Consider the following 13,834-nt stretch of genomic DNA (forward strand, 5'->3'; position numbering starts at 1 on the left):
AAATCAAAGAAAAGCCAAATGTAACTGGAAGATTGGGGTCTTCATGTGAGGTCTAGAATGCCGAACTTTTTGAAATAAGAGCCACCAACCTCATCGGCTTCTGAAAATTCAGTGCCGAAAGTTGAACATATCTACATGAACTGGGTTATGCATATTTCTCCGTCCCATGCATATAAATGTTTCAACAGTGAGAAATATTTTTTTTAAAAAAAAAACCTAAAACACCTTTGCCATGATAAATGTAGCGAGGCAAGCCAGCCGTTTCCTGTTAATTCTGGAAGGCAAATTAAAAAATGAAAACCAGTTCATTTATCTTGAAGTAACCACTCCTTCAGTGTCACAAAAGGTTACTCTTGGTAGGACTATTCATCCGTTAAAAGCCAGCTTTGATTTTACAAAGTGCAATCCGAAAAGACAAATCCGAAGTTGTACCTACTTTTGCCTGAGATTCGTCATGCCCGTTAGTCTCTAACTCCTTGGCATTTTTTTTTAACTGCGGAAGAGAGAGAGAGAGAGAGAGAGGGAAAAAAAAACAATCATGATTAGCGTGTTTTGCACATTTATTGTTGATTTATAACCAGGCAAGGCTTCCAATGAACAAAATATACGGAGCATACAACTTTAATGAGCTCTTTGCCGAAACCGGTTAGGAAGCAACCTAGTGAAGATCTGATAGGTTGACTTAAAATAATAATAATAATAATAATAATAATAATAATAATAATAATAATAATAATAATAATAATAATAATAATAATAATAATTAATAATAATAATAATAAATAATAATAATAATAATAAATAATAATAATAATAATAATAATAATAATAATAATAATAATAATAATAATAATATAAAAGGAAGCCGACACCAAGACTGGATCATTACTTTTTTTAAAATAATAAGATTAGGAAGCAGTCTCAAGGCATAAGAAAGGGTGCAAAATTGGCTTTCAAGAGTAATAAATGCTTTCATTCCCCGTTTGGCTGCTATTAATTTGCAACTTTGCAGCGGTTGCAAACGTTGCTGCTAGCTAAATAGCAGGCAGCTAATAATTGCTTCTGAGTTACGAGTTTTGAGCATTTTCTGATAGGTTTTTTTTCTATTGGGCAGATAAAGCAGCTCATTTTATGGCCTCCGTGGTTGCCTTCTCCACATCAGGACTGCTGAAGGCCATCAGGAAAAAAAGAAAGAGAAATATTCTTAGGTGGGGAAAAAAATATTAAATGCCAGGTTGCCTTCAGAAATTGTGGGTGCTTCATGACTGGAGGTTCTTAAGAAAAGACCGCCCAGCCATCTGTCTGAAGTGGTCTAGGGCAGCGGTCTTCCAACGTGGCCCTTTTATGACTGGTGGACTTCAACTCCCAGAATTCCTCAGCCAGGCACGCTCAATTTGGGACTCAATTGTGGTCATTAGTTGAGGAACATCTGTAAATGATGATGATGATGATAACAACAACAACAATAATAATATTTATAATTATTATTTTTTAATTATAAACCTTGGAGGTCATCTAGTCCAACCCCCCTGCTCAGATAGGAAACCCTATACCATCTCAGACAACTGGCTGTCCAGTCTCTTCTTAAAAATCCCCAGTGATGGAGAACCCACAACTTCTGGTGGCAAGCTGTTCCACTGGTGAATTGTCCTCCCTGTTAGGAAGTTTCTCCTTAGTTCCAGGTTGCTTCTCTCCTTGATTCGTTTCCCTCCGTTGCTTCTTGTTCTGCCTTCAGGCGCTTTGGAGAACAGCTTGACTCCCTCTTCTTTGGGGCAGCCCCTGCGCTACTGGAACACTGCTATCCAGTGCTTTTTTTGTAAAAGAAAAAGGTGCTGGAACTCACACATGATATACAACCCACCTTGCCTACCCTACAAGGTTCCATCCAAAAAAGGTGCCGGAACTCCGTTCTCGGCGTTCTATGAGGAAAAAAAGCCCTGCTGCTATCATGTCACCCCGTGTGTCTTGTGTGGTTTTGGCTAAACTGAAAAATGTTTGTTTCATTGTTCCAAATCACTTTGTTGGGGGAAAAAAGTTTTAGCTTTATTTATCAAAGTTTTCTTACAACTTCCCTCGACAACAATTCCTCTAGGAAGATCTGAGAAGGGAGGTCCATCGGATAACCATCCTGTGCTGATCATTGTTGCATAAGCCATGCTATTGTACACATGGAGAGAACCGCTGCAGGTCAGCTAATATTTCAGCAGGCCATTTCAAGTGATTTGCAAATTCCATCTTTACACCTCTGACCAATTTTCAGCCAGCTGTAGTAGAGAGGGTGGGGTTTGTTTTGTTTTTTTTAACGTGTCTTCTAGATTTCCTCCACTTGAGTCCAACAGTTCTAAGCTTCCATTTCTTAACAATAGTTCTTAAAATTGAAATTGCTAGGTGGAAGCACTTGTAGATGTTTCATCGCCTTTATCTGCTTTGTAAGAGTGAATTATTTCCCACTTCAAAGGGGCAGAGAGCTGTTTAGAAGAGGCCACCATGGATGAAAAGAGACAGAACAATTATCGCAGCCTGAGAGATGAGGAAGGTAAGCTCAGGTTGTTTACCTTGGGACGATCACCTGGCAGCCTTGTGGAGCCACTGTCTTTGCGGCCTTATTAACAACTTTATGGGGATTTTTTTTTAGGACGGATATACTGAAGCAACTAGAAGGAGGCCCATATTTCTGCAGGTATCTTTTCAACTATTTTCTTATTTTGAATCTCACAACTGCAGGCAGACTGTAAGTACACATTCAAATGTATGATACGATGCTGTTCCTATGTTTGTAACTATGTCATGTAGAAGACATGGACAGTGTAGAAAAGATAGATAATAGGTAGATAGATAGATAGATAGATAGATAGATAGATAGATAGATAGATAGATAGATAGATAGACAGATAGATAGATAGATAGATAGATAGATAGGATGGACAGACAGATGGATAAGTGGATGGATAAGTGGATAGATGGATGGATAAATGGATGGATAAATGGATGGATAGATGGATGGATGGATACATAGATAGATAGATGATAGATATAGATAGATGATAGATGATAGATAGATAGATAGATAGATAGATAGATAGATAGATAGATAGAATGTATGGATGGACAGATGGATGGATGTGGATGGATAAATGGATGGATGGATGGATGAATGGATAGATGTTAGATAGATAGATAGATAGATAGATAGATAGATAGATAGATAGATAGATAGATTATTTTTATTGTCTGGAGCAGATTTACCTGAAAGCAAATGAGAATTTTGCAGGATTGAGAACTTCCTGAGAAGAATTCCTGATTATGGGAAGGCAGCTAAACTTACGTAGATTTACTTAAATGTAAATCCCCAGGATTTGCAATGGCATTTTTCCCTCATATCAAAATGACCGGGATTTTTTCATTAAGTAAACCCAGAGATTCTTCTAGGAGAGACAAATCCTTATTACGTGTGGTCAAACATGCTGAGCAGATCCTCTGTGGGTAAACCTTTAGGTACTATCCCCAAAAAGATGCTTTACTCCAGGGAAAAGAGAAGAAAGGAAATATTGGCCGGGCCTTGCAAAAAAATTTTTTTTAATATATATATATATATATATATATATATATATATATATATATATATATATATATATATATATATATATATATATATATATATATATATATATATATATATATATATCACTGAGAAAATGAGACAACACCATACTGTGTAACTTTGTTCAGCAGAGAACAAAAAGAATCAGGAAAGAGTCACAGGCTTATTTTTCATTTTATCTCCACCCGCAAATTGGAATCAATCCACTTTGAGCAGAGCAGAGAGAGGGGGAAAAAACCTCATTTATTCAGCTAACAGCTACAAAAATACAGTGTACCTTCAATTAGTGGGTTCCAGAATCAGAATCAGAGCACTTAGAATTCCATCCGTCTATTTCTCTCTCTGCCTTCTGTCTTTGTGTGTGTGTGTTGTGTGTGTGTGTGTGTGTGTGTGTGTGTGTGTGTGTGTGTGCGTAGATGGTGTGGGGGCAGAGACTGACTTTGTCATGGATGCTTTTGTGTTTGCAGGAAAAAAGAAAGAAGGGAAAGATACAGAATAATAAGACAGCATCACGTTGGTACGATACTAATAAATACGGGCCTTTTACCACCCAATTCCATCTCTCTGTTCCTTTTATTTCTTCCTAATTGCTTATTCCGACAATGCAGAAATGTTTGAAAAATGGCTATTCTATAGATGCAGAGAGCTTCATCGGGAGATCAAACGTTCCATTAAATGGTCTTGAATCACATAATTTTATTAAAGAAGGATTTGGCGCAGAATTGAAAGGCTACCGAAACACGAAAAGAAAAAAAAAAGAAAGATATGGGAGAGTGAAAGAAATATAACTGCAGGAACACTTACAAGCCTAATGATTGCAATTTTCACCCCTGCAAATTACATAGCATGGTTCCCTTCTTCCCAGAAGCAACCCTTCCTCTGTAAATCCCCAAATCCCCAATTCCCTTTGTCCATTTTCAGCACAAAAAAAGGTCCTTGCAAGGAATCCAGTCTTTTATAAAAGCAATTGTAGTTTCCTCTGTGAGCAAACACACCAATGTCATTTCTGTAAAGTCAGCCATCTTCACTATTTATTGCCCCGCTGTGGATATTTGTGCGTTCTTTCATTTTTGTACATATAATTATATCGCTGCAGTTACTACGCAAAACTAATTGTCCAGCAGTAAATATTCTTAAATTAAAAAGAGACTTTGTTGTATCTCTCTCTCTCTATCTGTCCATTCATTATCTATTATCTCTCATCTGTGTATCTCTCTCTCTATCATCTCTCTGTCTCCATCCATCCATCCATCCATCCATCTCCTTACTAAATCTCTCTCTCTCTCTCTCTCTCTCTCTCTCTCTCCCCCTCCCTCCCTCCCTCCCTCCCTCCCTCCCTCCCTCCCTCCCTCCCTCCCTCTACCTCTATCTATGTATCTATGCATCTATGCAGTGGTGGGATGCAGCCAGTTTGCACCAGTTTGGCAGAACTGGTAGCTAATTTTTTGTTGCCCTGGCCCAGAATGGACTTCCGGAAGTGGCATCCATGCAGAGAACTGGTTGTTCACATATTTGAATACCACCACTGCATCTATGCCGCTCTCTCTCTCTTTCTCTTCTCTCTCTCTCTCTCTCTCTCTCTCTCTCTCTCTCTCTCTCTCTCTCTCTCTCTCTCTCTCTCTCTCTCTCTCTTCATCTACCTCTATCCATGCAACTATGCATCTATGCAGTGGTGGGATGGAGCCAGTATTTTTTGTTGCCCAGTCCCAGGATGGACTTCCGGAAGTGGCATCCATGCAGAGAACCGGTTGTTGACATATTTGAATCCCACCACTGCATCTACTGTATGCCTCTATGCTTCTATCTATCTATCCACCTATCTATCCATCATCTATCTAATCTATCATCTATCTATCCAATTTATAGACCCGCCATCTCACAAGCAAGTGACTCTGGCAGCATACAAGAAAAGCAAAACAATAAATCCCTAAAAACATTAACAAATATTAAAAAAATGTTTAAAAAAAACTGCTATAAAAATAGATTTATCAGCCTGAGGCTTTGTCCACGTTATAGTCATCCTTCTGTATCTGAGGAAGGGGGCTCAGCCTTAGCTGTCCTTGTTAGGGCTCTACGGTTTCATAACGGCAAGCTACCAAACCCAGTCCTTTCCTTAATTTCAGCAGCTACTTGATAATCAGCAATGAATTAACTTCAATGAGGTGACAGAATTACCAAGCTTTGACCAGCTTCAGCTGAAATGACTCTGGCTACAGTGATATAAGACGTAACTCTGAGGTCCTGTCCACACGGTTGCTGCCTCAGCTCCCAAGGACCAGTTTCCAGAGAGCTCCCCCAGCATCTTCAGCAATCAAGTTCCCTCAAAAGGATGATGAGTATCTGGCTGCCCTTGCTTGGGGTCTTCGTGTCCTCCTCGAGGACAGGCGTTAGGCAGGACACGATGAGGAGGTGGGCTCAGAAGCGTATGGCCACTGACAAGGAGGGCTTACGCAAGAATTGCATCCAGCCACTTCACAGTCTAGCACTATGAAGAGCAACTGCGCTCATTCCCTTATTAAAAATAAGACACCACGGCTTTGTAATCTTGTCTCGACCCTCTGAGACATCCTGTGAAGACTGATTTGCCCTTTTGCCTACATTTTCTCCCTTGCTCAGAATAGAGTAGATTAAGAATAGAGTAGAGTAAGAATAGAATAGAATAGAATAGAATAGAATAGAATAGAATAGAATAGAATAGAATAGAATAGAATAGAATAGAATAGAATAGAATAGAATAGAATAGAAAATATGGAATGGAATGGAATAGAATAGAATAGAATAGAATAGAATAGAATAGAATAGAATAGAATAGAATAGAATAGAATAGAATAGAATAGAATAGAATGAAGAATAATAGAATAGAATAGAATGAAGAATAATAGAATAGAATAGAATAGAATAGAATAGAATAGAATAGAATAGAATGAAGAAGAATAGAATAGAATAGAAAACAGAATAGAATAGAATAGAATAGAATAGAATAGAATAGAATAGAATAGAATAGAATGAAGAATAATAGAATAGAATGAAGAAGAATAGAATAGAATAGGAAACAGAATAGAATAGAATAGAATAGAATAGAATAGAATAGAATAGAATAGAATAGAATAGAATAGAATAGAATAGAATAGAATAGAATAGAATGAAGAATAATAGAATAGAATGAAGAATAATAGAATAGAATGAAGAATAGAAGAGAATGAAGAAGAATAGAATAGAATAGAATAGAATAGAATAGAATAGAATAGAATAGAATAGAATAGAATAGAATGAAGAATAATAGAATAGAATAGAATGAAGAATAATAGAATAGAATGAAGAATAATAGAATAGAATGAAGAAGAACAGAAGAGAATGAAGAAGAATAGAATAGAATAGAAAACAGAATAGAATAGAATAGAATGAAGAATAATAGAATAGAATAGAATAGAATAGAACAGAACAGAACAGAACAGAACAGAACAGAATAGAATAGAATAGAATAGAATTGAATTGAATTGAATTGAATAGCTGGAAGGGACCTTGGAGGTCCACTAGTCCAACCCGCTGCAGGAACCCTATGCCACTTCAGACAAAGTGTTGTCCAGTCTCTTCTTAATAAATTCCAGTGTTGTGCATTCACAATTTTTGGAGGCAAGTTGTTCAGCTTACTTATTTATGGACTCCTGGAGTAACACACTGCTGAAGCCTCTCCATTCAGTTTACACTTTAGGGCAAACGTGGCTGCTTAAAATGCTATATAGAGGCCAATCCAAACCGAGAGGACAAACCTTGCACCTGACAAGGTACTCACCTGTTCCTGCAGGATCTTCAGCATGGCCTGCGTGTGGGAATGTTCCTCTTTTGCTTGTTCAAGTTCCAACTTCTTGTTATTTAATTCTTCTTGGATTTTCAACAGTTGCTACAAAACAAGAAGGGGCATTGAGAATTATGGAGGGTTGATTTATTTAGCGTACGGCAGAGGTCCTCAACCTTGGCAACTTTAAGACTTGTGGACTTCAACTCCCAGAATTCCTCAGCCACCCCACCGATGTGGCACCTATTTATCTACTCGCATTTGCATGCTTTCGAACGGCTAGATTGGCAGGAGCTGGAGCAAGGAACAGGAGCTCACCCAATCTCACAATGCTTGGGTCTCAAACCCGGGTTGTCAGTTCTCCAGCATGCAAGCTCAGCCTCTTTAACCGCCGAGCCCTCGTGCCCCTCCCTCTCTTATCACATGCATGGACTTACAACATAGAGTATATATATGGCTTGGGTCCGGGATATCTGAGGGAACACCTGCTGCCGGCATCAAGTTCCCTTCGTCCAGTGCGCTCCCACAGGGAGGGTCTTCTCAGGGTGCCACCGGTAAGACATTGCCGGCGGACGACACCCAGGGATAGGGCCTTCTCAGTGGGGGCGCCTGCCCTTTGGAACCAGCTGCCAGTGGAGCTGAGGACTGCCCCCGACCTCCATTCATTCCGCTGGGGCCTGAAGACCTGGCTCTTCGAGCTCTCTGGCCCAGGCTGAGGATTAATCTTATTTTATCTGGGGTTTTATTTATGCAGGGACAAATATAATTTTTTTAAAATTTGTTTTTAACTTTTGTATCTTGGTTTTTTAATCACCCTGTAATCACCTGAGTCCTTCGGGAAAGGGCGGTATATAAATGTAATAAAATAAAAATATATAAATATATAAATGTTCCACCTAAATTAAAAACACAGTAAAATATAAAGATTAAAAAAAATCTACGTTCAAACAAAAATGACTAGGCCATCTAACCACTGAAGCGCAGCATCATTTATTTAAAAAAAAAAAAGGTCAAATGCCGGACTGCTATACAGATAGTCCTCAACTTACGACCAGCCTGGAATTTGTGTTGCTAAATGCGAAATTTGTTAAGTGAGTTTTGTCCTATTTTATGCGCCTTTTCTTGTCACACTTGTTACAGTGCGTCACAGAGGCTAAGTTAGCAACACGGTTGTTATAACTGAATCTGGGCTTCCCCAATTGACTTTGCTTGTCCGAAGGTTGCAAAAGGGGATCACGTGACTGCGGGACCCTGCAACCATCATAAATACGAGTCAGTGGCCAAGCGCCCGAATTTTGATCATGTGACCCTGGGGATGCTGCAACAGTTGTAAGGGTGAAAGATTTATTTATTTATTTATTTATTTATTTATTTATTTATTTATTTATTTATTTATTTATTTTATTTATTTATTTGATTGATTTATATACCGCCCTTCTCCCGGAGGACTCAGGGCGGTGTACAGGGCAATAAAAATAAGAATACAGGATACAAGATTTAAAGTTAAATGATTGTGCCCAATGTAGTACGTTAGTTAAAAACGGTGTTAAAACCCCAAACCCATCAGGCCAGGCCGGCTTGTTCGAATAGATAAGTTTTTAGATCACGCCGGAAGGAGCGAAGGTCGGGGGCCATCCGTAGTTCAGCCGGTAAGCGGTTCCAAAGGACTGGCGCGCCCACCGAGAACGCTCTCCCCCTGGGGGTCACCAGCCGACGTTCTCTGACCGGTGGTACCCTGAGGAGGCCCTCTCTGTGGGAGCGTACAGGACGGAGGGAAGTTGACGCCAGCAGTAGGTGCTCCCGTAGGTAATCCGGACCCATGCCATGTAGGGCTTTATAGGTCATCACCAGCATGATGGTCATAAGTCATTTTATTCAGTGCCGTTGTAATTTGGAACAGTCAGTAAATGAACTGTTGTAAGTCAAGGACTCCTTGTACATGCCCTCAGGTTACAGCCAGGCACAATGGGATCTACAGTTTGATGGGGGCCCCCATAGTCACACTAAAGGGAGGATACTCTGCCCCATTTATGCAGAGAGTCGTCCCAGAGGTGCTTTTTCAGGAGGCAACTGGACCTTTCTTGTTCTCCTTTGAAGACGTTAAGCTTCTCATCCAAGCAGCTTCTTCAATTCTGACTGGGTGGTGAGGAATGGAAGGATCTGGTCAAAGCTGAAGAAGCTTCTTGGATGAGAAGCAAAACGTCTTCAAAGAAAAACAAGAAAGGCCAGAGGCCTCCTGAAAAAAGCACCTTTGGGACAACCATAATAATAATAATAATAATAATAATAATAATAATAATAATAATAATAATAATAATAATAATAATAATAATAATAATAATAAACCTTTATTGTCAAAGTACAACATGTGTACATTGAGATTAGCTGAGCCTCCCCCTGTGCTCTCTCCCCCCAACACACAGTGACAACAAACCCTCCATCCCACACACTATGTGAACCATGACCTGGAGGATGGAAAATCTCTGTAGACATTTATTATTATTATTATTATTATTATTATTATTATTATTATTATTATTATTATTATTATTATTATTATTATTAGCTTGTAAGCCGCCCTGAGTCTTCGGAGAAGGGCGGGATATAAATGGAATTAAAATAAAAATAAAATAAAATAAATTATTATTATTATTATTATTATTATTATTATTATTATTATTATTATTATTATTATTATTAATTAAATTTCTATACCGCCCTTCTCCCGAAGGACTCAGGGTGGTGTACAGGGCAATAAATATCAAAATATAAATACAAAAGTAATTATGCCCAATATTTAGCCACGGCCTTTGGGACGAACGTCATTCAAAGGGGGCATGAACGGATTTTCAGAAAACATGGCAGACTAGAGAAACCATCTGCGCTTCAGATGGAGATGCAGACCACACAGACACATCCCCAACAGCCTCCGCTTGTCTCCAACAGTGAAGGGAGCCAGGGCAGAAAAACATCCTGCAGCCAAGAAGGCTCCACACCCATTTGCTCCACTCGGGTGACACTGAGGATGCAGATAAACCCCCAAGTTGCCCTCAGTGACTCTCTTAAAGGATGCAAACAACCAGCTGTCTGCAAGGAGTATAAATCCTTCCCTTCCCCACCATCTGGTCAGAGCTGATGAAGCTTCGGGGATGAGAAGGGAAACATCTTCAAAGAAAGTCCAGTTGCCTCCCGGAAAAGCACCTTTGGGACAACCCTGACCTGAAGGGCCGGGAGTCCTGACAGGCACTGTGTGAGGCGCGAATCCCTTTCCAGGTTGTCCATGGCTGTCCACCTAGTTCAAAACCTGACACCTTTTGTGTGGGATCCTCTCTCTCTCTGCCTTCCTGGAAGAAATCTCTCTCGGATTGTAGCGTCTCACACCGCTGGCCTTTTTCAAACTTTGCTCCCGGCTCTGGTGTTATTTGCTTTTGCGGCTGCGTCTCGACTGGAGGAGACACAAATTTAGATCGGCCTGCAGTTCTCTGCAGCTCGGCCTCAAGACGCATCCCTCTCCTGGTGACGAACAGCTTTGCCATACATGAAAACGTCCTAAAACTCCTCGCCGGCACGACCCACCGCAAAGCCGCCGACATCTCTATCTGGGCTAAAGTCTTATTTGCTGAAGGAGAGCCTCTGGCTTTAATAACACGGGGATAAACATTGCAGCCCATAAATATTTTATGCGCACAGCCCTTTAATATAATTAGTCCCTGGCCCGCCGCCATCTCATTTTCTGCGAAGCTATAATCTGAAATAGATTTGCGCTGAATTGCCAAAAAATAAAATAAAAATGGTTTTCTTCTCTGCGGGGAGAGTGGACCCTTGAAAATCGATGTATCAGCAGTCAAAAGCCCCAGGAATGGGAAGGGAAGAGTTGGCGACCGATGGTCATGTTTACTTATTACTTATTATTTATTTGGATCCCGCCTTTATTTTAGAAACAACTCCAGGCGGTGAGTATCTGCAACATGTCGTCCCTCCTCCTGTTTTCAAGCACCACAACAACCCTGTAAGGTTGGGTTGGCCTGAGAGAGAGAAAGAGAAGGAGATTGGCCCAAAGTCACCTGGCTGACTTTTATACCTGAGGTGGGACTAGAACTCACCGTCTCTTGGTGATTGGCCCAAAGTCTCCCAATCGGCTTTAATGTCTAAGGCGGGACTAGAACTCACCCTCTCCTGCTGATTGGCCCAAAGTCACCCAGCTGGCTTTAATGTCTAAGATGGAACTAGAACTTTCAGTCTCCTGCTGATTGGTCCAAAGTCACCCAGCTGGCTTTAATGTCTAAGATGGAACTAGAACTTTCAGTCTCCTGCTGATTGGTCCAAAGTCACCCAGCTGGCTTTAATGTCTAAGGCAGTACTAGAACTCCCAGTGTCCTGATAATTGGCCCAAAGTCACCCAGCTGGCTTTCATGGCTAAGATGGAACTAGAACTCACCATCTCCTGGTGATTGGCCCAAAGTCACCCAGCTGGCTTTCACGGTTATGACAGGACTAGAACTCACCGTCTCCTGCTTTCGAGCCTGGTTCCTTAACCACTGGACCAAACTGGCTTATCAGGGAAATTTGAGGGCTATGAAAAGGCATTTAACTTTTCCAGCTCAACATGGAGCCCAAAAGATATGGAGCCCGTATACTCAAGGGGTGATGGAAGTGCTCTCCTTGTCCCTTATTTTGCCTGGTGAACGTAAAGTTCAAAACAGCTACGCATTCCCTGTATCTTTGCTTTCATCGGCATATTCATTTGCATCTGCAAAGAATTTCTCGCATCTGCAAAGAATTTCTCGCTATATTAATCTAATTAAACCGAAGAACAGAGCTCTGGTTAGTACATCGTTCCATTTCCTTGTTAAAAATCCCCAAATGTGTAAAAGATGTTCTGGATAAGACATGGTTGATCATTGTTAGGAGGAGGAGGAGGAGGAGGAGGAGGAGGGGGGGTAGGAGAAGGAGAGGAGGAGGAGGAGGAGGAGGAGAGGAGGGGGAGGGGGAAGAGGAGGGGGAAAATATGGAAAGAAGCAGAAGAAGAGAGATGTTTTTCTTGCTATTTTTTTTTTACAAAGAATATGAAAAGCCGCCCATTAAACTGGTAACGATGAAGTATGCAATTGTTTTTCAATTAAGCTAAATGCCCCAGGAATCCAAGTCTCCATATGTGGAGGAAACAAAAAGGGTGACTTACGTTGCACAGCCACAAGGAAAATAGATGCTACAAAGAAGAAACGTGCCATTAATTGCAGTTAGCCAGGAGTTGACACTTAGTTCAATACTGTCTTGAAAAGGTCGGCCCATCTATCATTTATTAACCTCATCTTCAGCCAAGGCTGCTTAGCACTGGGAAAAAGTTCTAGAGTTAAGATAAAACTTCTAAAATTAGTCAAAACTCAGGAGGTGTGGTTGTGAAGATGCAACGTATTTTCATATATGGTGGACTTGTAAAAAGGTTAAAGCTTTTTGGATTAAAATTTGGTGGAATATGCAAAAAATATTCAAGAAAAGGATAAGGTTTTGTCCGCAATTGTTTTTACTGGGCATTATTACAGATACTACTGTTGTGGACACTAAGTTGATGTTGAATTTAATTACGGCAGCGAGACTTTTAGTAGCACAATATTGGAAGAAGGAAGAACTGCCGACTATAGAAGAATGGACTTTAAAAGTTTCCAATTTGGCGGAAATGGCAAAGATTTCAGCGTATTTGAAAGACCAGTCGCAACAGAGATACATTGTGGAGTGGAGAAGATGGATTGATTACATCCAGAATAAATACGGGACTAAAAAGTTTCACCTAGCATTTGAATAAGTATTGGATTTATGTGATATATAAATTACTTGTAGTTATTTTAATAAGAGTTAACGTGCGATAGAATTTAATATTTTATTGTTGTTTGCATATGGTAGATTATGATTGTTTGTATTTTTATACCCTGTATTTAGCTCTGGGAAGTCGGGGAGGGGGGAGGGGGAGGGAAGGGAAGAGTTGGGGAGGTTTGGGGAGAGGGGAGGGGGTTGGGAGGGGTTTTGTCTTTTAAAAAATGTACTGTAAAACTTTTCAATAAAAAAAACCCTCAGACTTTCCTTGATCGGAGGAGGCAGCTGGCTAAGGAGAGATAGCTAAGGCCGTTCCTGGTTAGGGAGAAGGCAGAACTTGAGAACATAGAGCAGGGGTAGGCAACCTCGCCTCTTTTATGACTCATGGACTTCAACTCCCAGAATTCCTGAGCCAGCATAGGTTGCCTACCCCTGGCATAGAGAGAGAGGGGTGAACTTAACAATTTGGTGTGAAACTAAAAAAACCAAAATTCTTTGATAATCAATAATAATTCTCATTTCTAGAAGGTTGCATCTCATTCTTTCCCTTGGAAATTCTTGCCAAAGGTCCTTGGGTTGTCGGTAAGCATATCAATTCACAGATACAGGCACTCCTTGACTTAAGG

General features: G+C 40.2%; 1 protein-coding gene across 1 annotated transcript in view; it reads right to left on the minus strand.

The window, feature by feature from the left end:
• Positions 1–373: 373 nt before the first annotated feature.
• Positions 374–13,834, minus strand: part of ENOX1 (ecto-NOX disulfide-thiol exchanger 1) — a gene marked incomplete at its 3' end in the record, with an annotated part of 261,316 nt that continues 247,855 nt past the window's right edge. The window contains exons 12-13 of the mRNA XM_083361308.1: positions 7,395–7,502; positions 374–493 (exon numbers count right to left, since the gene is read on the minus strand). Of these exons, the coding sequence (XP_083217434.1) occupies positions 374–493; positions 7,395–7,502 (228 nt within the window). The remainder of the gene's footprint in view (positions 494–7,394; positions 7,503–13,834) is intronic.

Source organism: Vipera ursinii (genome assembly GCF_947247035.1).
Source record: "Vipera ursinii genome assembly, chromosome: 4".
NCBI classification, from domain to species: Eukaryota; Metazoa; Chordata; class Lepidosauria; order Squamata; family Viperidae; genus Vipera; species Vipera ursinii.